The sequence below is a fragment of the Macrosteles quadrilineatus genome, unplaced genomic scaffold, assembly GCF_028750875.1.
Source record: "Macrosteles quadrilineatus isolate MER2022 unplaced genomic scaffold, UCM_ALF_1.0 Scaffold_2__2_contigs__length_208266976, whole genome shotgun sequence".
Lineage (NCBI taxonomy): Eukaryota > Metazoa > Arthropoda > Insecta > Hemiptera > Cicadellidae > Macrosteles > Macrosteles quadrilineatus.
The window spans coordinates 87,110,016-87,137,969 of NW_026542595.1; the positions used below are offsets into that span (position 1 = coordinate 87,110,016).

At 38.9% G+C, this 27,954-nt stretch overlaps 1 protein-coding gene across 2 annotated transcripts in view; it reads right to left on the reverse strand.

The window, feature by feature from the left end:
• Positions 1 to 203: 203 nt before the first annotated feature.
• Positions 204 to 27,954, reverse strand: part of LOC128987997 (probable cytochrome P450 301a1, mitochondrial) — a 66,161-nt gene continuing 38,410 nt past the window's right edge. For both annotated transcript variants that reach the window (XM_054409160.1, XM_054409161.1), the window contains exons 5-11: positions 18,412 to 18,488; positions 12,144 to 12,345; positions 5,995 to 6,151; positions 5,618 to 5,787; positions 5,441 to 5,519; positions 4,593 to 4,808; positions 204 to 629 (exon numbers count right to left, since the gene is read on the reverse strand). In XM_054409160.1, the coding sequence (XP_054265135.1) occupies positions 516 to 629; positions 4,593 to 4,808; positions 5,441 to 5,519; positions 5,618 to 5,787; positions 5,995 to 6,151; positions 12,144 to 12,345; positions 18,412 to 18,488 (1,015 nt within the window). In that variant the 3' untranslated portion in view covers positions 204 to 515. The remainder of the gene's footprint in view (positions 630 to 4,592; positions 4,809 to 5,440; positions 5,520 to 5,617; positions 5,788 to 5,994; positions 6,152 to 12,143; positions 12,346 to 18,411; positions 18,489 to 27,954) is intronic.

Sequence of the window (27,954 nt, forward strand, 5' to 3'; positions counted from 1 at the left end):
ATGATTAGAGTGGTGGAGGACCAGCTCTCAAGAAAGGTTTGGAATAGGTTCCGCTAGAGAAGTGGAAGAGAAGACAACTTAGACGGAGTTGACGACTGGAAATAGAAGAGGTTATGACGACGAAGGGACTTAAAGTCGGTGAGTGGGCTGACAGGAATGAAAACTGGGTCTGCAGAAATAATTTTAGTAAGACAAAAGAATCATGCACTGTCACAACAATTTATTATACGTCGTTAATACAATTGGTTTTATAATAGGCTATCAATATGTATATTTTACAGTAACAAACTTGATTGGAACCCAAGATTGGTCGCAGAGGGTTGGGATACAACACACTTCGTCAAATATCTGGATGGATGGTACAGAAGTATGTTTTATAGGATCAAATAACATTCCCATGACAGAGTTTATAAATTGTTGTACACTTTTAAACATTCCAGCGCGATTATAACTTGAAGTAGATTTCACAGTTCCCACGCTGTCATAGCTAGCAGTTCGAGGTTTCCCGTCTAGAGTCAGTCAGTCCGTGGTTCCATCCGAAACTTCAGGTCGCCGTCCGGGGCATACATGAACGTCACCTTGTACTCGAGAGGCTCGTGGTGGTAAGACAACTTGAAATTTCGGATGAGCTGAAATAAAACACCAATAAAACCAGTGTGTAAAGGACATTGATACAAATAATTTTCAATTTTCAATTGAAGGGGGCTCAATTTTCAATCATTTCATCTACTACAATTGATCTACTGTAGCCTACATTACATAATCGATATGTCGCACAATTGATAAGAATGCAACAATAAGCTACATAAATAATTTCGAACCATGCAATTGCTTTACATCGACATTTACAACTGTTCATAACAGTTGACTTGTACTCCCTAGGGACAAAAAAGGCTTTTTACTACTGGTGATTAAAAACGTTACATAGTTTAGACCCATATGGTTTCGTCTTTTGTTTGCTATCTAAAGGTTATACATCGAAATGAAGGATCACGGGTTCATACATAAAACCCCATTATAAAAAGGTTTGTCATAATTACAGGTTCTAAAAAAGTTAACCATGTAAATAAAACAATAACTTGAGGGGGGCAAGCCCAAAATGACACTTTTAGCTACCATTCGTCCCTCTGCTATATCATAAGATGTACAAGGACACCTACATCGAAAACATTGGTTAATCAAAACGGGTTAAAAGTTATTTCACAAAAAACCTTATGGTATCAGGTACACCGTTTCATTGTGTGATAACAATTAGCTAAACTAAACAGACAATACCCCCGCCGCAGCAAACCTGCCGACTAAGTGAATTTCCATTTGTCTGAATTGATTTTCAATTGAATGTATGTACAGTAAATAAAATTAGGTTTAAGGAGTACCTAGGTTAGCTGCTACAAGGAAACTATTAAAGTGGAGTTTTAGTAAAATATGAATAGCTTAGTATAAAATAAACAAATTTGCAAAGTTTGATCAAAATATATCCGTAAACAAGCAAACTAAAATTACTCAAGTTATCGCGTTCACGGACGTATATAAATCTATACAAAAGGAAAAAGTAAATTAGTCACGGGCCTAAGTCTTACGGTGCCACCTACGGTAATAGCTACTCCCCTATAGGGAATTCGCTAAAACATCAATTTTTTTGCGAATTTAACATTATGATAGCCTACAGAAGACGTAAGTATCCTCAATTTATTTATATCATACCTATATGTGTAGGTAAATAACAACAGGTTTTATTCCGATATCGGTGGTTCGTAAACTTAATCCAGGTGATTCAACCTTACACATTCATGCCAAATTTAATCAAAATCGCACGAGAAGCGATAATAGGCCGGGAGCGCGCCCGAGTTCACGTGCAAACCTCGCACTGTCAAGTTGATGATTTTTAAAATATTCGTGGGAATGGATGGGGATTTGTAATGTTTATTGAGTTGTACAATCTATATATATAATACGCTAAGCCGATTTTTGTAAACAGAACTCCTCCCTCATTTTTGGATCGATTTTGATGATTAAAGTGTCAAACAAATGGCCCTGATCTGTAGTTTTGCAAAGTGTTTTTAGATTTTTGATATCTTTATTAGTTTGGGCAGGATCTTCCATCAAAGTTGGGTTTTCTCCCATAAGATTAACATGGGGGAATCTAAATATTTAATTGGAAACTTTGTCTCCACTAATTTGAGAGAACGGTTGGGCGTAGAAACTTGGTAGAGGTGTCCAAAGAAAGGTCTTGGTCTGTAGATGAGTTATCAAAATAAAAACGAAGTAAATTCGCTTAGGGCTCTGCCCCAGAAGCCTTTAAAGATCCATCCACAGATTTGTTTACGTTTTGGCTATGTGGATAATACTTTTTAATGAAACAGCTGTTAATTTTAAAATTGTATTTTAAACAACACACATTTATTGGGAGTTAGAATTATCAAAAAGAAGTATTTTCAATGTTATTTTCTGATTTTAAAATTGATTTTCTTCTGTATCATGTCATATGCATTATTTGTTGAAGCCGCACGACCATATAAATGAGGAGGCCCCTAACAGTTCAAGAATAAAATCCAACTTCACTTCAAGTATATTCCACTACACCTAACATTCTGTAGAGAGATTATATTGACAACTTTATGTAATTGATAAGGCTGAGACAACTAACTGACATCCCCCATGTCAAGGAATTCCAGCTTTAACAGTAACCCCACAACAAATTTCTCAAAACATTGCTAGAGGGTTATTCCTTGGCACAGAAGTGCGATATGAACTGAAGTGACGTGACGAAGGAAGACTCAAACTTACACTGTAAGGGATATACCTCCATTTGAAGTTATAACGTGTCTTCCCAACAAACAGATATTTTTTTTCAAATAAAATCTTAGATTAATCTGCATTACACTGATGGAATCAAGGAAGTGTTTAACTACAAAAGATCCACCAATACGAGTTGAATACTGTATAATGGTTCTTCCAAAGGAAGAGATACCAGATAACATACTAATATAATAACTCCGATGACGTACAGTATGGGGAATATTTTATTCATTGAATGATCAACCATATTTTGGTAACTTAGGCAATTGATATCATTATTGTTTTTACACTTATATTAATCTATAAACCATGCTAAATGCTCAAAATATGTATAATTTCACTCAATTTATCGCAGCAGATGGATTAGCGTACGCCTCGAAAGTAACCGTTGATTTCGACGGGTTTCACCTAGTAGTATTGAACATTTGTATGGGCTTGTATAGGCCGAAAGCAGGGTCTTTAAAAAATGGCTAATTAAACACACCCATGTTATTCTTATGGAGAAAAGTGCCTAAAGTGAGGTCATATTACTATATTATACCTACTTTACATGGGTCAATAAATGAAAGAATTAGCTTTTTAATTTGATTTCGAATATCAGGATTTTTGGAATTAGTGGCTAAAAAATTATCCCCATGTTATTCTTATGGGGAAAAACGCCTAAAGTAAGGTATCTTTGTGGTAATTGCCACTACACGTTTTAGAGAGTTATTTTGTAAACTTAATATGTACTTGTATTTCTAGACTTAAGATAAACTTAAATTAATATAAGGCCTGTCTCAACTCCCAGGCTTCACGAACCGCGAAGTATACAGTACTACCAAACCTGGTACAGAAACAAACTATTTTTTTTCGTAATTTCCTCTCTTTTGAGTTATTGGTAATTAATTGGTTTTAGGTAGCCTTTATACTGAAACGGCGGAGTGTACTGTGTATTGTTGTCAACCAGTAAACGATATTTGAAGATATTTTTGGTATCATCAATTTTGCAGTTATTAGATTTAAAATTATGTATGTGCAACCATTAGCATGGGTCACGAGGCGACTGCATGCAGCCACTTTACGCTGAAAGTAAAATGTGGTAAGAACTACGTCCTCAATAATCATATTAGTGCAGTTGATTGGTTCCGCCTTTGTTAACCTGTCAAAACTGCTAACCCTCATTTAATTAGCTGGCGCAGCGCTGGTGCTACGTGGCGAAAATACTACTCGGCGCAAATACTACTCAACCGACAAGGGAGTGCTAATTAAACATTTAAGAAAGCATTAGTGTGATACTCTTGTATAGCAACAAAATAATCTCAAAAAGAATCACTTTTAAAATGAATCATTCTTTCTTTTATAAGAAATAGTAGATTTAAAAGTAGTTGTTTGTATATTAAATTTTCATTAATATATCAAAGAGTACAAAAAAGTAATTCGGGCGAATATTTTCTTCTAGATTGTTTAAAACGGAACAATCAAACCATCCTATATTCTTTGTAGTGTAAATAATTTTCATCAACCACCTATTCCAGCAATCTATTTATAGATACAACCCAAGAGTTCAAAAGTGCGTGATTATTTTAGTGTCGAGGCTATTGGCATTTTGTGATGTGAGAAGATGAAACTTTTATGGGAAAACTTTCGGAACCTCTCCCAGTTTTGAGGTCAAACCCGTTTCTCTAATAGACAAAACCTTGGCTAGAAATACGCCCTAAATGTGTTGTTTAAGTTGTTGTGTGTTTTAGTGTTTAGAGTTTTTGATTCCATTGTATAAACTGCCAATGTTGTGACAACTAAAAGAAAATCACCTTGGCCAGAAGTATCTGCATTTCCAGGTCGGCGAACCGTCTGCCCAGACACATACGAGGTCCGTGACCGTACGGCAGCGAGGCGAAGGGATGGATGTGGAGGGGGGCGTCGTTGCTGGCCGTCTGCTTCATCCATCTCTCCGGCAGAAACTTCTCTGGCTCCGTCACAAACTCAGGCATGTTGCCTGTCACTATAGTAGGAAACACTAGCTGAACCTGGGAGCGATACAAACGTATTCAAACAGTTTTACTCTAAAAGCTGTAGTTATATATATTTGATAGGTTAAGGGGGTTCATGGACCGAATCTGATCACGTATTTTAGATTAAATGTATGACGTAAGAACATCTAAATAAAGATTAACATAAATAAATGGCATTGAGGCATTGAGGTACTACGTAGGAATACCTCCCCTAACGAAAGAAAAATGATTTAAATCTGTGGAACTCCAACATTAATCAGCACAAACTAACTACCTTGAGTTATTTTAAGGTTCAAAACAAAAAGAGCACCACATCCACTTTCATCAAACTAAACGATAAGAAAATTGATAAATACCAAGTGGAAACCGTAATGACTTTTTGGAACTCTTGTTGCACAATTTGGCAGAGAAAATGTGGAATTACATCGCCACTTCATTTTTGGCTTTGTAATTAGATAATATACAAATATTTAAAACGCCAATAGGGGGTTACAGGAAGGTTTAACAATGATAGGGCAAATAATGAAAAGCACTTCAGAGTTGCACTGAACTCGGAGCAAAAGTGTTAACTTTTAAGACCACAGGTAAATGAAAAGCAATCTTACATTTTTGTAATGAACAATAATTGTGACAGGGTTTACACTTACTCCTTTGGGTATTCTATATCCGCAAATCGTCATGTCCGTTTGCAAGGTCCTTCCATTCCCGATCACAGTTGAGTACATCCTGCATGTAAAGAACATAAATTTCACTTCGCATTCTTTGCAAATTTATATAAATAATAACTGAAAATAACCATAGCTTTCTTTAACTTGTTTAGTTACCTAAAAACCTCCTTGATGAACGCCTTAAGATAGTTCATCTTGTCGAGGTTGGCAGTTGTCAGTGGAGTATCAGCAGTTGGCAATACTGTTACAAGCTCTTGATAAAGCTTCTCTTGCTCAGCTGGTCTAGTAGCCAGCTGATACAGCAAAGAACACACAGCCATCGATATCTGGAAATAATATGAAATTCTTACAATTTCAACTTTAATGTGGTTCTCGACTGACTAACTAAATTGTATTTGTTATATTATAATTGCAACAAGCATATGAGTATACTCATTCTTGGTAATAAAAACGATAGTGAACTTGTTTTCATAGAATTTTAAAGAGTTATTAATGTTTTAAAATATTGTTATTTTAAGCACTATTTATCTTACCGTGTCTATTCCAACCAAAATTAGGTCCAAGGCTAGGACATAGGCTGTTTTAGGGTCAGGTTCACTGACCAAAATTCTCTCTAGTAGTGAGAGGTCTGAGGAGGCTTCCTTTGACTTAAGTCTCTCCACTGCGCTATCAATGTACTTCATGCAGATTCTGCGGACATGTATGACGATTAATAATGACTTTGCATGAGCATAAATTTGATAGTATGGAATTTTCATATTTTTAATTGTAGAGTTTGTAGAAGACCCCCGGGTTTTAACTGTCCGAATTCTTGCTTGGTAATTACTTAGTTTCGTTCTTCTAACGCGCTTAAGTTTGATCAATTCTGCTTAATTTTATACTCAAGGGTTCAATGGATCTTAGGCTAGATAGGAATCATTAAATTCTGCAGGTTTTTTTTTTTTTTTTTACTAGATCTATCATATTTATTGGTCCTGAAACACCTGCAGTTGAATAACAGTTTGTGTTTGATGTTGTGCCCAACCATGTCCTTGGTTTGCATCGACAAAATGTAAAGGAAGCAGACCTCAAAAAAATGTTTCATTGAATTTTTTATTTATATTGATTATTAAGGCTGTTTTCTGCTCTTTAAATTCATATATAACACAAGGTATGTATTATTTGTCTTGGATATAAAAAAATATTTTCTGAGACCCTGCAAGCACGATTTCGTGGGTGCGTGGGTGATAGAACTGATGTTGTCTGTATCATTTCATATAGTGCGTTTTTTTAAATAACAAAGTTATTATACAGGCTGTGGCAAATGAATGTTTACATTTCAGATGTTCTTTATTATTGTTTGGTTTGGTCTGCTAACGTTACTAGGTGAACGTTTATCAAACTATAACTTATTCTTTTTGTTGTGTGTGAAAAGTGGTATTTTGTGTAAAGTGAAGTGTTTCTAGGTGGTTTTTATCTAGAATAAAGACTATACAATGCCAAAATCCAGTAGAATTTTTAAAAAGAAGAAACCCTTTGTTATTCATGCTGAATCCATTTCTAACCTAAGTATTCCTAGGGCTAGTACATCTGCAAACAATCCAAACACAAATAACAACAAGCCTAAGCATAAAGACATAGGCCTAAGTGCCTCTAAACTGAAACTCATTCAACATCTTGAAGAGTATAAACAATTTCATGGGAACAACTTTGAGTATACTATTGTGAATGTAATTGCAATCCAGGAACTTATTCAAGAAGTTGCGGTTTGTAAAAATTGTTTTGGTTGTCTGACATTGTCAACTTCTGAGAAAGTAGGCCTAGCTTGTGAACTAAATCTAGAATGTTTACATTGTGATGAAAAAAGTAGCAAACCAAGCAGCCCTGTCACTTGTGTTACTTAAGAGGATGATAAACCAAACAAGTGTTCAGTGTTTGACATAAATGTTAGGTTTGTGTACGCTTTACGATCGGTTGGCCTAGATTGAGAAACGGGAGAAATGCTTGCGGGTCTCATGAACCTACCGAAACCTTCCAAGTTCGCTTCTACAACAAGGTATTAAAAGGTGCCACTAAAAAAGTGCAAGTGGAATCCATGAAAAATTCTGTGGAAAAGGTTGTTGGGGAAAATGGTGGAGACAGGGATTTGGCAGCAGATTTTGACGGAAGCTTGCAATGTAGCGGCTACTCATCGCTGAATGGAGTTGTCACTGCTACAAGTGTTACCACTGGCGAGATACTTGATGTTGAGGTTTTTTCCAAATTTTGTCAATGTAAAGACAACAAACAGATGTGTTACAACAGAAACACAGATGTGTTCAGATGTGTTACAAACAATCATAGTGAAGCATGCATGGCCAACTACTCGGGTACAAGCGGAGGAATGGAGATTGCTGCAGTTCGGAACATTTTCCATATATCTGAACCTAACTACGGAGTGCGTTACAGGTTTTATCTCGGTGACGGTGATTGCAAAGGGTTTGAAACTATTTGTAAAGAACAACCTTATGGCCAAGGTTTTAAAAATTCAGAAAATGGATTGTGTTGGTCATGTGCCGAAATGGATGGGCACAAGGCTTCGCACATACAAACAAAGAAAGAGCAAAATCAGTTTAAGAAGAGAAAACGATTGGAGGTAAAACGTTTGACTGAGGCTGCTATAAACACTGTCCAGCTGTATTATGGGTTGGCTATCTGCAGACATGCACATGAGGGGGTTTCTGCACTGAAACAGGCCATATGAGTAGATTTTTTTCATTTGGGCACCACCGATGAAGACCCATCTCATGCACTGTGCCCACGCGACATCGATTCATGGTGTAAGTACCAAGTCGCCAGAATGAACAAAACACCCTACAGACATGATGAACCAGCATCTATTACACTTGCCTGAAACAATCATGAAAGAAATCAAACCTATTTTTGGAGATTTATCGAATGACTTTTTGTTGAGCAAGTGTTTGCACTGCGGAACTCAAAATATCAGCGAATCGCTCAACAGCGTTATTTGGAGCCGAGTACCCAAAAAGTTTTTATTAGACTAAATACCCTCAAACTGGTGGTCTATGATGCTATTGCTGGTTGTTATTATAAAGAAAATGTCAGCAAGTGTATTGTATTCATGCTTTTGGACTTGCAACCTGGACATAACTTTGTGAATGCAATGAAATCGCTCAACGCTCGCCGTGTGGCTTGTGCGGAAAAAGCCATCAAAGAAATTAAAAAATAAAATATCGTAAGGCAAATTCACTTAAGAGGGAGGTTTTAGAAGATAAACTTTAAGAAAAAATAAGCTTTTAAAATTTACATTCATAAAACCTATCTACTGAACAAGAAAATTGATATATTTTTAAATACCTTAGAGAAAATTTTAACAAAGGATGTATAAAATGGTGGTAAAAATTTCAGATCTCTAACTCTAATCTTTTCTTAGAAAAAGGTAGGCCTACATAAGCTAAAATAAAATGGCGGAAGATAGGGAGGTCTGCTCCCCTCTTGATCTCCAAAAACGTGACATTAAAGCACTATAGGTTAATGATAGGAGTGATGCAGAGTCTGACAATGTTAAATATGAATTTGATTTGGGTTGGCCCCAATCAATCAGAGAACGAGTATTCAATGTCGCGTCTTTTCAGATAGAAAGTTTAAAAGAATTATTACTGCAAGAATCTACTCTGAGAACAGATTCTACATGGTTGTGTGTGTAACAGTGATTGTAATTGCAAGTTACTTAATCTACATGGACTATAACGACAACCCCGGCAAATCTGTAAGCCTCTTCAATTTTTTTATGAACAAAATAATTTGTACCATTTAAATTTTTTCCATGCTTTTACTAATTGTGGTCCTAGCCATGAAAGATCCTCATTTTGAATCTGACAATGTAATATTGGCTAAAATAATAGAAAAGAGGGACGGCGTACCCCATTTGGTGCAGCATGTCAAGATCTGCGCGCTTCGGGTCTGGCAAGAACTGACAAAGCTTGCAAACAGAATATTGAGGAAGCCCTAATGGACTTTACATTTTCTAAAAAATATGGTCCTAAGAAAATTAGAATATTTTGCACTTCTTGGTTTGAGAAAAAACCTTGGATTACGGCAAGTGTGAGCAAAGGGAGTCTGTTTTGTTTTTATTGTATATTTTTTGGAAAGGAGATTAATAGAGACGTGTGGAGTAAAACCGGCTATAAAGACTTAAAGCAACTGGATGAAAAAATAAAGAAACACAAAGAGTCAGCTTGTCATAGGACTTGTGCCCTTTCCTTCAAAACTCTTGGAACTGTAAACATAGCCGCTGAATACTGAAATACTGAATACTGAATGCTGTGAAAATACCCATTAAAAGCATAAAAAACAGGTCTCTAAAAACAGGCATGTGTTCGATAGAATTGTAACTTGTCTAACATTTTGTGGAGTTCACGAGATTGGTCTTCGGGGTCATGATGAATCGGTCTCTTCACACAATCGCGGAAATTCCTTAGATCTATTATCCTTGATTGGCAGCTTGGTCAGTATCGTGGAAGACCATTTAACTAGTGACACGTCGGGACTAAAATATACATCACACAATATTCAAAATGAACTCTTGGATTGTATGTATAAAGTATATTTAGAAGAATTGTCTACAGATTTGGACTTTTTTTTTGAATTTTTTTCGATACAAGCGGACTTCTTATTTTGTTCCGTTGTTCTTGTTTTGTTGTTTGTTTATTTCTTTTGTTTTCGATCTTGTACTAACCTTCACCTTTAATTTGTGATAGTGTTTCAATTCATTAAAATAGACAAAACAGTCGAGCGTTTTTTGGCCTCTGACGTTCACGATCGCAAAACGGCGGGAATGTTTGAAGTATTAAAACAAAACTATGCTAGAACCCTGTAGACTTCAAGATAAGTTCGTTGCTCAAGCATACGATGGTGCAAACACTATGCGTGCTCATACAGGGGGTGTGCAAACTTAAATGAAAACAGTTTTCAAGAATGCGAAGTATGTTCATTGTTATGCTCACCAAATTAATCTTGTAGTGAAAATGCGTGTTCAAATGTTAAGCCAGTAAACATTTTTTTCGTAAACATCACAGGATTTTCAATATTTTTCATCGTCACAAAAAAAAATGGATGTTTTAAAAGATGTTTGCAATAGGTTTTTGCCCACAGTGCCCCAGACCCGTTGGAATTACTAATCTCGCGTTGTAAATAGCGTTAAAGAGTTGAGTGTAGAGCTGACATTTGATACCATCGAAGAAGGTGAAGGATGGGATGACACGACGATAAGAGAAGCCTGTGGATTGAAAAAATTTCTCCAAAATGTTGAATTTTTATTCTATCTGATTTATTTTACGATGTCCTGAAACATACTGACGTTATATACAACATCATCCAAAAAGTTACATCAAACAGTGTGCAAGTAAACAACAGTTTAAAATATTTGGAAAGTGAGATTGGAAGTATTCGTGAAAATATCGGCAAGTATTTTGTGACAAGCGACAGTGCGTCACGACGAACTCAACAGACTCAAGAGCAACTACGTACTAGCGCTATTGAAGTGTGTGACATCGTAGTAAACCAAATGAAAGACCAGTTTTCTAATTCTGAAACGTTCAATCGTTTTACTATAATTTACACAAATAAGTTCACGATTTTCAAAGGTAGCTTTCCTTCTGAAATGGTACACAAGTTTCAAAGAATTACTCAACACTCGTAGACATCACTCAACTAAGCAATGAACTTAAAATTGTTTATCAAATGAAACATTTTCATAGTTTGAGTCAGTAAATAACTTGTTTACTTTTTTTCTGGGAAAAGAACTGAAAGAGTGTTTTCATCAAACGTTCAAGGTGTTGCAAATACCACTTACAATTCCAGTCACAACGGCAGAATCAGAACGGTGTTTCAGCACATTGAAGAGAATAAAAAAAATTTTCTAAGAAACGCAATGGGGCAATTTCTTCATTACGTTTAATCAGGACCAGTAAAGTGATATGAAAGTCAACTATACTTTTCTTTATTCAATTTTGATCTACTCACTACCCCCAATACCTCTAAGGGTAAATTGTTTACAACTATTATTATTGTAGCCCTCATATCTAGGAAGGTTAACGTAAACTGATTTTAAATATCTCAAATAGTAAAAAAGTTAAAGGGGGGAGCTACTTTTCAGCCATCCTGTAGTATTTTTCTAGTAATCGTGATATCTATAAATAATATCCATAAAACGAAGGATTTTTGCCTGGTGATAAACTTAAAAATCCTCGTACTCGTAATTTCGTATGAATTTGAAGAAATTGGCAATGATTCTTTAAATAAACATGATAAATTAAATTGAAAAAGTAATAACATGTCAAATACCCACTCAACTTTGAAATAGGTCAATTTGAAGCTATTGGATGTAAATATGTTACTTAGGCAAGACAAATGGGTACTTCAGTATTAAACGGAGGCCACATTTTGTCAGCGCGCTGCGGCGGTTATGTTAGGTTGGGTTATCATAATAGAAAGTATCGTTCGATTCATAACGAAGCGAGGAAAGTCCTACACACATAATATTTACGATAACCCAACCTAACATAACCGCCGCAGCGCGCTGACAAAATGTGGCCTCCGTTTAATACTGAAGTACCGACAAATGGGTTATTGAGTTACATTGAGTCTGCCATGTATTAAAAAATCCAAAAAGAAAAAAAATAGATAAAAGTTGATAGTTTACTCAATGAAATAGTCCATGTTGTTGACGTATCTCGACCACAATGGCGTCGGAATGTATCTCCAGAAAGGCATCTTCAACTCCAGAATAGCTACGTTTCGTAACGCATATTTGGCAGCGTTGATTATCTTTTGTGGTTCAGAGTCCGGTGACAGTTGAGGGTCCAGACATCCCAGCCGTACGTCGAGAGCCACACGGCCGATACCTACAGACAGATTGCGTATGCATCTTTTAAAATGTACAGTATTTAATACACATACTAATATGCTATAATCACAACGTCAGCTATACACATACTAATATGCTATAATCACAACATCAGCTGTTCATTTCAATCTCAGCCGTTATTTAATTAAGCTCGTTCAAAATAATACTACAGCTATACCACGAATACTAGAAAAGACCGGTATGGATCATAAACATGAACAAATGACGTTTTTGGCCCAAAAGTAAACATTATGTAACATTGTTTAAATGGAGCTGTCTCAGACAAAGGTTAATGCTATTTGTGTAGGATTGGGTCCAAAATCGTAATTTTTTATGTTTATGATCCATACCGGTATTTTTCTAGTATTCGTGGGTTACACACACGGTGTCAACCGTCGATGCATCGACGGTAAGGACATGATCTGGGGTGTCAAGCGTCGATTAATCGACGGTAGTGCAGACTGTTACATTTCGTGTAATAACTCACTCAATTTCGCTCTAAATCGGACTGAATTCACATCACTAATAATCAGTGGTAAACAGGCTTTATTATGGCGTCTGACTCTAAGCTCCTTTTTCTTTTGCCTGTCTCCAGATGTTATTAAAAATATATAAATGTTTACGTTTCGTTGCCGTCGACGGACGACGGTGTCACTAGTTGTTGCTGTTTACAAGTGGTTTGTTATCGTTTACTAGTGGTTTGTTATTTGATTTTATGTTGGGAAAATGGATAGGCTATTAGCGATATTAGAGTTGCTTTAGTTGAAGATTTTAGTGATGCAGACTCTGTTGTTAGTGACATTGAAGTGCCTGGAGATGTTTCATTACTTGATTTTTCGTCTGGAAGTGGTGAAATCTATTCGCCTCATTTGAGTGAATTGGAGACATCTGATCGGGAAGAAGTAAATGTGGATGATCCTGATCCTGTTCCAATAGGTTATCAGAATGAAGAGAATTACGTTGAAAATTAAGTTAGGCCTAATGGCAATTTTCCTTTGAATGACCAAAATGTTGTTTTGAAAAGAAAGCCATGGGTTAGGGTGTACCCTCCTGAGCCTCCCAAAAATATTGCTACTGAGTTTGCTGTTAGGGACCCAGGGCCTAGGAACCTTCCTCCAAGAAATAGTAATCCAATTAGCTACATACTGTAAACCTTTTTTTGACTCAGGCTTTCTGGCTTCTCATTACTAGAGAAACAAATGCCTATGCATCGTAGGATAGATGAGAATAGAGACACTCTGACACCAAATTCGCGGTGGAAAAAATGGGTACCTGTGACTGTACAAGAAATGAAAAAAAACTCTTTGCTATTTTGCTGAACATGGGTGTGACAGTGAAGAAGAACCTGAAAACATACTGGGATACTAGGGGCTCTCAACACAACCCATTCTTTCAAAACACGATGTCCCTCAATCGGTTTTTGTTGATAAGCACGTTCTTTCACATTATCTCCAATCGATCACTGGAAAGGGCAGTAGGCTACGATCCATGGTGAAGGTAAGGTATATGTATGACCATATAAATATTTTCAAAACCTAGGATACTTCATCCCATCTCAAAATGTTTGCATCGACGAATCCCTCATCGGATTGAAGAACCGCTGTGCTTTTATACAGTATATTCCAAATAAAAAACACAAACAATATGGAATTAAAAGATTTCAGACAGGTGACAGCAATACAAATTATGTTTTGCATGTTGAATTGTACAGCGGGACTGATTGATTATTTACCAGCCAATGATACCGAGAGTTGTTCACTGAGAGAGTTGTAATGAATTTGATGTCGAAAAGTAGATTGTTAGAAAGAGGGTAACACTTGTACACGGACAATTTTTATACAAAAATCCCCTTAGTTGAGCGACTCTTAAAACGTCAAACAGAGTTAACCAGAACAATCAATAAAAGGTCCAAACACCTGTCTAGAACCGCCAAAAATACAGTTCTAGGCGCCCGGGAAAGTATTTATTTTAGACAAGGTGATCTGTTCGTGTGTTCCCGCTATCTCCGCGTTCCGCCACCTCCGAACCCAAATCTGTCCAGCCACCTCCGAATTCTTGAGTGACCTTTATAATACCGTCACTGCCTGCGTTGGTAGCTGTCATTGCATTCACGGCTGCGAAGCCCCGTGGATGGGAGATTTAATGAAAATTTAACCCGTGGGTTAGGTTAGGTTAGGTTAGGTTAGGACGGAAAGTCTTAACGCATGTATTAACCGAGGATTATAGGGGTCACTCTGAAATTCGGAGGTGGCGGGACGCGGAGATAGCGGGAGGTAACCGATCTGTTACTTGTACAGTACAGGCAAAAAGCAAACTGGAAGCCCGTTTTTTGTAATTACAACTGCCCACAATGCTGGGGATGAAATTGTTCAAAGCAAAAATGGACTCGTTGGCCAAAAGCCTCTTTTGATTCATGATTACAATCAATCAATAGGTGGAATTGACGTCAACGATAAGTCGGTCTACCATATGACTTGTAACCGTTCTACCACAAAGTATTGGAAGAAGATTTCTACAAATCAAACACGGACGATCCACTGGGGAGAAGAGATTTCCATAGGAATCATTGAAGCTCTTGTAGCAGCAGGCATCCCTCAGGAACCTCCACCTCTGGAGATGTTGGAGATCGACACCACCTTGACAAGCTGCCGAGGAAATGTGAAAGGAAGTGAATGGTATGCAGCAATGGAAGAACAAGATTCTGGTGCCCTGGATGCAACATAGGAGTGCACCGTGAATGCTACCATAACCTACAGCACTTCTGGAGGCCAACTCGTGGTGCTAAGCGGAGACTGCATAGAAAAAGTTCCGACTCAGAATAACATTTGTGATCATAATTTATTTCTGTCTTCTAGGGGACTAATGTTTTTACTGTGCCTAAAAATTGTTTTCTGTGTAAGCCTACATTGTTCCAAAGATTATTTGGGTACGGTAGTTAATTTTTGTTTTACAAAAAGTGAGTGTTTTTTTATAACTTTGTTTCATTGGTTTGGTTGAGTGAACACTTGAAGTAAAAACTTTTCCGCCTACCCTCTAGTTTCATGGTCGATAGTAATAGAAATATTTTTTTTAGATGAGTGAACGAAGTGAACGAATCTATGAATCGTGTATAGCGAAGTTTGAGAAAAGTTGTCCGCTTGTGTGTGTGTGTGTTTGCGTGTGTGTGTTCGCACCAAAAACTCAATAACCGTCGCACTTATAGCGTTCAAATTTTCCACAAATAATTATGACACCAGTGGGAAGACACCATTAAAATTCTAGACGATTCCGCTCAGTAGTAATTATAAAATACTTAAAAAACATTTTTAAATTTGTCCCATAAGAATAACATTAGGAGCTACCTTCTTCTTTTTATTTGTTTACGTTTTGCGACCAACAATTTTGTTGTCTACTTAAGACAGAGAGAACGACTTTTACTCTAAGCTCTTTCATTCATGGAGTAAACCGGAGTAAACAGTTTGGCGTCTATGAATATACAGGGTGTCCATAAAAAACGTTTCAGGACTTTGGGAAATGAATCCCCATACTAAAAGGAAGAAAAAAGTTTATGGGAAGGTATGTCCGAAAATGCATATTAACCCAGATATCCGCCATTTTGTTTTTTATACAAAAATATTTTTATCTGTGAAGTTTTTTATTCGACGATTATGAAATTTGGTATACATGTTAATATACACAAGACCTATAATAGAAAAAATAATAAAGCGGCCGTTTGAATTTTTCTAACTTAAATAACTCAAAAACGGCTAATTCTATGAAAAAATGTCAAGAATACTTTTTTTTTGCATTTTTAATTTCCTATCAAACGATACCACGATCAAAAAGATCGGACAAAAGATAACTGAAATATAACGTTTTTTGTGTAAAAATAAGGCAAAAATTAAGGGTTCCTCTACTAACTTTGCCTTATTTTTACACAAAAAACGTTATATTTCAGTTATCTTTTGTCCGATCTTTTTGATATTGGCTTTTATCTTTTTTATATCAGCTCTACGACGTAGGAAGCGGTGAAGGAAGTAGTCAAGGCGAGCAGTCTGGAGTGTAGAAACTCTTTGTGACAGTTAAATTAATGTACCTGCAATACTAAAATGCTATAGGAAGGGAGGGAAACAGGTCCACGACGTAGGAAGTGATAATGGAAGTAGTCGAGGTGAGCATTCTTGAGTGTAGAAACCCTTTGTGACAGTAAGATTAATGTATCTGCAATAATAAAATTCTATGGGAAGAGAGGGAAACAGGTCCACGACGTAGGAAGTAGTGAAGGAAGTAGTCAAGGTGAACAGTCCAGAGTGTGGGAACTCTTTGTGACAGTTAGATTAATGTATCTGCAATAATAAAATGCTATGAGAAGAGAGGGAAACAGGTCCACGACGTAGGAAGTGGTGAAGAAAGTAGTCAAGGTGAACAGTCCAGAGTGTGGGAACTCTTTGTGACAGTTAGATTAATGTATCTGCAATAATAAAATTCTATGGGAAGGGAGGGAATCCGGTCCACGACGTAGGAAGTGGTGAAGGAATTAGTCAAGGCTAGCAGTCCGGAGTGTGGGAACCCTTTGTGGCAGTTAGATTAATGTACCTGCAATACTAAAATGCTATGGAAAGGGTGGGAAACAGGTCCATGACGTAGTAAGTGGTGAAGGAAGTAGTCAAGGCGAGCAGTGCGGAGTGTGGGAACCGTTGTTGGCAGTTAGATAAATGCATCTGCAATACCAAAAGGCTATGGGAAGGGAGGAAAACAGGTCCACGTCGTAGGAAGTGGGGAAGGATTTGGTAAATGCGAGAAGTTCTGAGTGTGGGAACAGTTTGTGGTAGTTAGATTAATGTACATTCAATTCTAAAATGCTGGGGTAAGGTAGGGAAACAGGTCCACGACGTAGGTAGTGGCGATGGAAGTGGTAAATTTAAGCAGTGCGGAGTGTGGGAACCGTTTATGGCATTTAGATTCATTAGTTAGATGATCATTTATTGGATTTTTAATCATTTTTAGGTGATATAATAGCGCTATCGCTGTTATAAATTATCATTGTAAGCAATACGATATTTTTTTTTGAGATTCCTTACACTGTGCTTTGGCAATTTATTTAAGTTAGATTAGTTCAGTTTGGCTTAGTTTTGTTTATGATAGGCCTTATAACAAATATGGAAATAGGCTTCATTTAATCAAAAGACGTTTTGTACAAGAACGATGGATTTACCTCCTATCGATAACTGTTGGAAATCCATTACGTATATTACCAATGACTTTTGGTTAATTAATGGACGAGAAGTTAGGATTGTTGTTGACTGAGATTTTGTTGATTTGCCCATACAAATAACATTATTGTGTTCACCAGTGACACCGGTAAATAGGCTAGGTGTGGGTGGACTCTTCCATTATTGCGTTCATGTTCACTCATCCCGTTACGTGCAGAATAAGCGTACTACTAGTAGAAATATTTTTTTGATAAGTATATTTTATTTTTATGCATGCATTGATGTTAAACAATAAATAATGAATATTTAACGGTATGCATGTGTTTTGCATGTGTGTTTTGAAGCTTGTCTGCAAAGTCATAGAATCTTGTAATATTGAGTGATTTCACTACTGTTCTTGTATTATATTTTGTCATATAGCTAACCTAAAAATTAAGCTAAGCCTACTAAAATGCATGTTTTCTTTTTTGTTATAATATTTATAAATAAATGGCTATCTCAGATTTCTCATATGGTTAAATTTATTTCTAAAACAAGAGGCACGAACATTTGATTTTTTTTCTCAGAGCATTTTTTATCAAATATGCATGAAACCCAAACATCTATGCTGCATTATGATGTCAGTGTATTTAGCATAACAAAAATATATAACATGGTATAGTTCATCTGAAAAATAAATGTTATATAATTTTTTAAACATAATGCTGCGTAACGCCCAAAAATCACCTGACACTACAGAAAAAATTTCGAGGGATCATGACTACATCTATTACGAAATATCGAGTTATGTCCGTCTTTTCATAGTTTTAGCGAATTTCCCTATAGGGAAGTAGCTATTTTACAATGTAAGTACTCTTATCTCGCACACTTACACTCAAGTGACCACTTGTGTATTTCATTGTCAAAGTCTGCTGGCATCTCATTTCTATCGTCTTTCATTTCTTGCATCCTAAAAAATATATTGATTTTAGTTCTAAAACATACTTGAAGCAATACTTAGTCCCACTCCACTCCATAGAAAAAGAGGTTCTCTAGTCAGATATTTAGAAGTTATACTCCGCGCCAAAGCTGGTGGCGGCTGAAATACTACTTTGATAATATTTTACTAATCAAAAAATCTTTACCGATAGCACTTTTGACCCAGTAGGGCTTATAATGACCAAAACCCGAAGCGGTCGAGCGCGGTCTTATTGGGGGTAGGCTCACCGACCCGGCCGTCCTTGAGCCGACCACTCGCACCGCCCCCAGACGAACAACTATTGGAAGCATGCCCCCCATAGTGACAGTGCGAGTGGCCGCCCCACATCCCTAACAAAAATGAAAGGCCGTGGGTGAATATCAAAAAACAAACAGTTGTCAACAAAGCCTATATATTTACAAAAAAAATCAACAAATAACAAAACATCCATCCAAAGAATTTCTTTAAATAAGCTTTCTCAAAAATTTAATTAAAAAAAATGATTTTAGGTTTACCCTTCTAAACTTACAAATACTGGTACCAGTAACAGAAAAATAGGCCTAACAACGAATAGATTAAAGACGGTAACAATTAATATTAAACCTTTAAAAAATCAACAATTAAATGAATAACAAGTGACTAAAAATAAATAACAATGGTAAATAATTTGGGGGCCCCATTGATGATCAGTCCTTTTCAAAAAACTTTCATTAATTACAAATATAACTTGCGGTAATGGTCACTGGTCACTCTGGTCGCTTCAACTAGTGGTGGGTGGCGGTGGTGGTAGAAGGCGGATGGTGGCTTGAAGGTGTAGTGTGTCCCACTGGTCCCAGGAGCAGGGTGACTGGCAGCCCGAAGAGGGAGAAGGTGTAAGGTCTCCCCGGGCGACCCTCTCCGGAAGTGGCGGAACAAAACCTCCCATCCGGGACCCTTTAAACAGTTTCCAGGTCTAACTAGTAGGAGTTCATATAACTGGAGTGTAACCTTAGGCCTACCTAGTTTTTAAGCAAAAAACTCCAAAAAACAGTTTCCGCACCACTCGGACAGCGTCCAAACCATTAAGAGTGATTTTATTAATAAATATTCTTCTTTTAAATTAGGCTTTCCTTTGTAAAACAGTTTTTAAAATTAGAAAAAGTAAAATGACTAGAAATAAGTTAATTCAGTTCAATAAAGCTCTAAAACATAACAATAAATAGACTTTCTAGATTTTACAAACTTTAACAACACATTCTTACAGACATTTTTCATAAAAATTGAAGTTGACAATAAAAAATATAAATTATCTGGTCCAGAAGGGTAAAACACATTAATCAAACACAAAACAGTTACATAAATACTACAATTAATACTTCAAAAAACAGTTTACACAAAATATTAAAAATTCTTTGGCTGGAGGTGCATTTTCGGGTAAAACCGGTAATAACTCCGGTTATTACCAACCAAATTTGCTCAAAAAGCTTTTAAAAGTTGTGGCACAAGTGCCCGCAGCTTTTAAAAGACAAACCCATGCCTACCAACTAGCCTGAGGCCAGGTAGGGGGTCAGTTACCTACGGTCACTCAGAATACAGAATTGCGCTAAACTAAAAACCTTATAACTCGGTCATTTATCAATAAAACTAAATCAAACTTGCAGGGGACATGTAAGAACACTAAAACTAACTAATTATGACCGAGCTTGGCCCCCAGGAGGCGCCATTACTTAACTAAAAAAAAATTAGGCTGAGTGACATGGCCTACAATACAAATAACAAAAAAACACTTTTACAGGGGACAAAGGGACAAAATTTACATTAAACAAGTTGTAGGCCACAATAACAAAACAAAATTGAGCACAAACTAGGCCTTAGGCCTAATAATAAATTAACAGGGACACAGAACAAACGGACCCTAGCCTGCACAAAAGTGAGTTTCAAAGTGAGTTTTCTTGGGTAATATCTGGCCTAGAGTCTCGGGGAAAGCTTTGAAAACTTGACAACAAAGAAAACTACAAAACTAACCAGAAAAGCTTGTGGTCTGACCACACAAAGCTTGGCCAAAGGCCCATTGAAACTCTGAACAATTCCAGGCTCAGAAATGGGTCTAGCGCCTTGAAAAACAAGTAATTGGTAATTAAAAGTAATACCAATGCACAGAAGGTGCTTAATACTTGCTTTTCACTAGCCAAAACCCACTCAAAGTCTGCACAACATGTGGCCGAAGGCCAAAACTAATTCAGAAACTTTCTAACCTAAAACAAATCAAATAATAATCAATCAACTTACTCATCTGATGTCTGGCAAAACACTTAAACCATGACTAGAGTCAACGAAGAACGGATGAACAAAATTAACAGTGACATTGAAAGATTAACACTGATATTCATCGAAGATACCCAAGTCTTTATAAATTGACAATCGCCGGCCTTCTGGTGAAAATGTGACAGAAGGCGGACATTGACTCTGGGTTGCAGGATTGCTGCCCGACCCAAACCGACTGAGTTCCGGCGCAAAGCCAGCACTCGCACTATACAAAAACACTGAGGCGTGACATTGGTGGGACGCTTGGCGTACAAGTCACGGCTCAACCTCCCCCCCCAAAGGAGGACTTCCTCTCCAAAAAAAAAAGAAAAACAACCTCTCCCAATTCTAGAAGATCTCAACACCACAGATCAACTCAAGTGTCTGAAGTGGGGAACGCCAAAAGTCTTTCAACTGGAGGGACTACTCACCCCCAGGGTTTGCACTGGCCAGTGCTGGAAAATTTACTAGGGAAAAATCTTCAGCAGCGCACAAGGGACAGAAGAGGTGATCAAGCTCTCTGGCCCAGTGCACTTCCCACTCAGACACAAGAGTAATGAAAGATGACCTACGGAATTGTTCCCCGGAAAGGCTTCAGATGAGAAATGTGAGCCCTCCGGAAAACTTCTCCAGTCTGCGGATTTCCCAGCCGCACGGAGACAGGAGTCAAGAACTTCAAGATTCGGTGGGGACCTGACCACCGATGAGACAACTTTGCGGCTCTCTTGTCCACGGCCGAACTGACCGGATGAGCCTTGCAGAAAACCAAATCCCCCACCTGGAAAGGATTGTCCAACCGACCTCGATTGTGCTTCCTCCGGACCAATTCCCTAGCTCGGATCAAGTTCCTCCTAGCCGCCTGCCAAGTTGCCTTGACATTGGCCGCACCAGGGGGTGGCAGAAGGTCGCCAATTTTCCACACATTTGCCAAAGGATTATTGGGTGGATAGCCCAACAACAGCTCGAAAGGGACCGCCTTGTGACTCTCATGGTGTGCAGTATTGAAAGCAAATTGAATCCAAGGAAGTTCCTGATCCCAGGTGGTCTGCTTGTCAGCATGAAAAGCTATGAGAGCGGATCGAAGATTTCTGTTGAACCTCTCAGCATGGGAAGGCTGTGGATAGTAAGGAGAAGTGGTCACATGGCGGATACCGTGCCCAAAGCACATTCTTTTGAAAAGGTGAGACACAAACTGAGTTCCGTTGTCGGAAACAATGGTGGCGGGTATCCCAAAGTGTTGGAACAAATGGGTACGAAGTGCCTGCACGGTGAGCTGTGCAGTGGCGTTCCTCAAAGGAAAAAGCCAACAAAACTTGGAGAAGGCATCCACACAAACAAGCAAGAATTTGTTTCCTGACTTGCTACGTGAGAGTGGCCCTACATAGTCTATGAAAACCTTCTCCAAAGGTCTCTCCGCCACCTCAGATGACAACAACCCATACTTGGTATTCTGAGCAGGCTTGCTTAGCGAGCATGTTTGACAAGAACGCACTCGTGCCGCAATGTCCCTGTCCATACCCTTCCAGATGAACATGTCCCTAACCTTCGCAATGGTCTTGTGAATCCCTAAGTGCCCACCCACAGGGGAAGAGTGAAAGTACGCAAAGACCATGGGTACAAGAAGACTAGGCAGCACAACCTTGGGTTTACCTCGCTGTCGGTCTCGACAACAAAGAGCACCCTGGGACAGAAAATATGGGGGGTGGGCTCCCCCATTTTGAAGCTCACCAATGATCTTAGCCAGCTCGGGATCTTTTAACTGATGTGGGATGAACTCAGAAAAGGCAAGGGGAAACTCCAGGAGCACGGCACACCCAGTGTGCTCCTCCTGATCAGAAGGTTGGTCGTCAGGTGAGTGATACATCCTTGATAAAGTGTCAGCAATCACATTCTGCGTGCCTCGAACATGTTGCACTTGGAATTTGAGGGAAGATATTTGGACCACCCAACGACCAATTTTCCCAAGCTGGCGAGGATGTGCAAGGAGCCACGAGAGTGCTTGGTTGTCGGTTTCCAGCAAAAACTCCTTGTGTTCCAAAAAACGTCTGAACTTATTCACTCCAAACACGACAGCCAAACACTCTAACTCATACACAGAAGAGCTTTTCTTTTCGCATGGGTTCAAAGTGCGTGAGGCATACGCAATTGGCTGCCTAACACCATCTACCTCTTGAGACAACACAGCCGCAATAGCGACGGAGGAAGCATCGGTTTGCAAAACAAACTTTTGACTGAAATCTGGCATCGCCAAGACCGGAGGTTGCATGATAGCTTCTTTCAGAAGATCAAAAGACATCTGTTGTGCTTCACCCCAAACAAACTTGGCGCCCTTCTTCCGAAGCTCATTGAGAGGAGCCGCCAACTCAGCCACATTGGGGATGAAGCGCCGGTAGAAACCCACCATTCCAATGAAACGGGCAATGCCTTTGACATCTCGGGGAGGAGGAAACTCCCTGATAGCCTGGGTTCTAGCCGGATCGATACAGACACCTCGAGATGATACTAGATGACCTAGGAAAGAAATCTCAGCCTGAGCAAAACTAACCTTCTCGGGATTTACGGTAAGGCCAGCCCTAAGCAACCTATTCATAACTTCCTCAAGATGAACCAGATGGTCTTCAAAGCTCTCACTGTACACCAAAAGATCGTCAAGATAGTTGAACACAAATTTGAACTTGACGTCATGAAAGATGGAGTCCAGAAGTCTGGTGAGGGTCTGGGCCCCCACAGCTAGGCCCATGGGTACACGTGTGAACTGGTACAAGTTCCACGGAACGCAGAAGGCAGTGAGAGGCCGAGATTCAGGTTTCAAGGGAATCTGATGGTAAGCCTGGTTCAAATCAAAGACGGAAAAATACTTGGCCTTACCGAACCAATCGAACGCAGAGTGCAAATCAGGGAGAGGGACAGAGTCAATTTCAATCTGAGCATTCAACTTGCGATAATCTAGAACCATTCGAGACTTGCCATTTGGCTTTGGAACTAGAAAAGCTGGACTTGCGTAACTTGAGCGAGAAGGCTCAATTACCCCATTTTCAAGAAGCTCATTGATGATTCCACGGAGTGTCTCCATTTTGGGTGGAGCAAGTTTGTAAGGATGAGAACGAACAGGACGGGTGTCAGTCAAACGGATTTCGTACTCCAAAAGATTGGTGACTCCAAGCTTTGGCGTCAGCACCTCAGGAAAACGAGAACACAAGGTTCTGATTGCTTCAGCCTCACCAGGAGTCAGATGCCCTAAAGGATCAACTTTTGGTTTGCTGGGTGTCTCAGGCTCTACCACAGCTGCACCATCCACAATTTCATCCGCGAAAGGAATGAGCACCCGTCTTGCGAAACGAAAGAAGCACTGGCCTCTGCCCAAATCCAAAATCAGGCCACAATGCTTGATGAAATCCGCTCCCAAAATGACAGGAATGCAAAGGTCCTTGGCTACCCAAAAACTCCAAACCCAAGAAAAATGTTCAATCTTGAATTTCAAACGGGCTTCATAGATGATAGGAAGTGGGGATTTCGATGCAGTCCAGCAGATGTGGGTACTTCGCTCAACTTGCTTGATTAGCCCAGAAGATTTTAGATTTTCAAACAGGGAAAGGGAAATGAGACAACGGGCTGACCCAGAATCCACAAGGGCCTTCTGCACCGTTTTACCTAAGAAGATGTTGAGTCGTGGGCAAGTTGAGCGCGCCGCTTTCACTCCCATGCATGCAAGCTCCCTCATTCCCCGCGACAGAGGCTCCCCAAAACCAGCACTCCCAGAAGGGGCAGTACTCACAGAAACCAAATTCCTGCTGACTTTCTCCAAAACAGCTTTCTCACAGGGCGGTTTAGGCAAACTTTCCCCTTGTGAGCTACTCAGGTTTTTGGACAAAGTCGCAAGATTAACCCTCTGACGACACACTCGTCTCATGTGACCTGGTTGACCACAGCCAAAGCAAACAATAGGACGCCTCTGTCTCTGCGGTGTTTCAGGACCTCGACACACGGATGCTACAGCGGGATGGGGACCAGTCCGGGGAAGATGCCCCGCAACGTGCTCCCTTTGACAATCAGCGTCTTGAACGCTCCGTGAAAGGATGACCAACCTATCCAGGTCTGCAAAAGAAGAAGGCTTCGGAGCAAAAATCAGTCTGGACCGCTCCTCAGGCTTCAACCCCTGCAAGACAATGTCCACCAGTTGGGATTCAGGGATGTCCAGCCGTAGGACACGCCACACGCCACAAATGTCACCCACATACTGACTGAGAGTTTCATCCAATTTTTGAGGTCGAAACACTCTCTCAACCTTCAATCTCTCCATGACCCTGAAGGGGACAAAGAGCTCAAGCACTTCACTGTGAAAATTGTCAAAATTTACTCCCCGTTTCAAACAGTCTAACAATTTGTCACCAAGAGGTCTCAGGCAGAGTGGAACCAGCAGTTCCAACACTACTGAGTCCTCCATGCCTGGGAACTCCTTCAGGTGCAACACCTTTCCCAAAAACTCTAACAAAGGTTCCACCTCTAAACCATCAACCGGGCGAATGTCGCTCAAAACCCCAGCAATGGGATTGGGCAGTGGAGCAAACAAACCCATTTTGCTCACAGTCAGTCGGCCTACCTTCAAAACACACACAAAAAAATTTTTTTTTTTTTAACAACGAACAATTCACAAACTTAACTAACTAAAGGCTCTGGACTGAAATGCCTACAGTCAGATGAGGTCCCAAACAGAAGAACCTGCCCATACACACCGCCTTAGCCACCAAATCAAAAACACGGACCTTACACTCACGACATACACACAACATACATACACTAAACGACAACACCTAACATTTGTGTGATGAGGTAAACACACACACAGTTTCAATTTTGGGTTTGGCCATGCTTTTGACACTCTTGCTCCCAAAGGATGCAAGTCATTAACCAGATTCCACCCGGTGACTCGGCCAAGGGCGAGCTCCTAATAAAAACTACAACAGTGTGCTTACCCCAACACGACAACATTTCTTCAAAAAATTCCTAAGACTGCCAGACCAGAATCACCCAAAAATCAAATCCAACCACGGCCTTTCGTGGAATGAGCACAAAAAACCACGCTCTGCTACCATCTGAGCCGACCACTCGCACCGCCCCCAGACGAACAACTATTGGAAGCATGCCCCCCATAGTGACAGTGCGAGTGGCCGCCCCACATCCCTAACAAAAATGAAAGGCCGTGGGTGAATATCAAAAAACAAACAGTTGTCAACAAAGCCTATATATTTACAAAAAAAATCAACAAATAACAAAACATCCATCCAAAGAATTTCTTTAAATAAGCTTTCTCAAAAATTTAATTAAAAAAAATGATTTTAGGTTTACCCTTCTAAACTTACAAATACTGGTACCAGTAACAGAAAAATAGGCCTAACAACGAATAGATTAAAGACGGTAACAATTAATATTAAACCTTTAAAAAATCAACAATTAAATGAATAACAAGTGACTAAAAATAAATAACAATGGTAAATAATTTGGGGGCCCCATTGATGATCAGTCCTTTTCAAAAAACTTTCATTAATTACAAATATAACTTGCGGTAATGGTCACTGGTCACTCTGGTCGCTTCAACTAGTGGTGGGTGGCGGTGGTGGTAGAAGGCGGATGGTGGCTTGAAGGTGTAGTGTGTCCCACTGGTCCCAGGAGCAGGGTGACTGGCAGCCCGAAGAGGGAGAAGGTGTAAGGTCTCCCCGGGCGACCCTCTCCGGAAGTGGCGGAACAAAACCTCCCATCCGGGACCCTTTAAACAGTTTCCAGGTCTAACTAGTAGGAGTTCATATAACTGGAGTGTAACCTTAGGCCTACCTAGTTTTTAAGCAAAAAACTCCAAAAAACAGTTTCCGCACCACTCGGACAGCGTCCAAACCATTAAGAGTGATTTTATTAATAAATATTCTTCTTTTAAATTAGGCTTTCCTTTGTAAAACAGTTTTTAAAATTAGAAAAAGTAAAATGACTAGAAATAAGTTAATTCAGTTCAATAAAGCTCTAAAACATAACAATAACTAGACTTTCTAGATTTTACAAACTTTAACAACACATTCTTACAGACATTTTTCATAAAAATTGAAGTTGACAATAAAAAATATAAATTATCTGGTCCAGAAGGGTAAAACACATTAATCAAACACAAAACAGTTACATAAATACTACAATTAATACTTCAAAAAACAGTTTACACAAAATATTAAAAATTCTTTGGCTGGAGGTGCATTTTCGGGTAAAACCGGTAATAACTCCGGTTATTACCAACCAAATTTGCTCAAAAAGCTTTTAAAAGTTGTGGCACAAGTGCCCGCAGCTTTTAAAAGACAAACCCATGCCTACCAACTAGCCTGAGGCCAGGTAGGGGGTCAGTTACCTACGGTCACTCAGAATACAGAATTGCGCTAAACTAAAAACCTTATAACTCGGTCATTTATCAATAAAACTAAATCAAACTTGCAGGGGACATGTAAGAACACTAAAACTAACTAATTATGACCGAGCTTGGCCCCCAGGAGGCGCCATTACTTAACTAAAAAAAAATTAGGCTGAGTGACATGGCCTACAATACAAATAACAAAAAAACACTTTTACAGGGGACAAAGGGACAAAATTTACATTAAACAAGTTGTAGGCCACAATAACAAAACAAAATTGAGCACAAACTAGGCCTTAGGCCTAATAATAAATTAACAGGGACACAGAACAAACGGACCCTAGCCTGCACAAAAGTGAGTTTCAAAGTGAGTTTTCTTGGGTAATATCTGGCCTAGAGTCTCGGGGAAAGCTTTGAAAACTTGACAACAAAGAAAACTACAAAACTAACCAGAAAAGCTTGTGGTCTGACCACACAAAGCTTGGCCAAAGGCCCATTGAAACTCTGAACAATTCCAGGCTCAGAAATGGGTCTAGCGCCTTGAAAAACAAGTAATTGGTAATTAAAAGTAATACCAATGCACAGAAGGTGCTTAATACTTGCTTTTCACTAGCCAAAACCCACTCAAAGTCTGCACAACATGTGGCCGAAGGCCAAAACTAATTCAGAAACTTTCTAACCTAAAACAAATCAAATAATAATCAATCAACTTACTCATCTGATGTCTGGCAAAACACTTAAACCATGACTAGAGTCAACGAAGAACGGATGAACAAAATTAACAGTGAC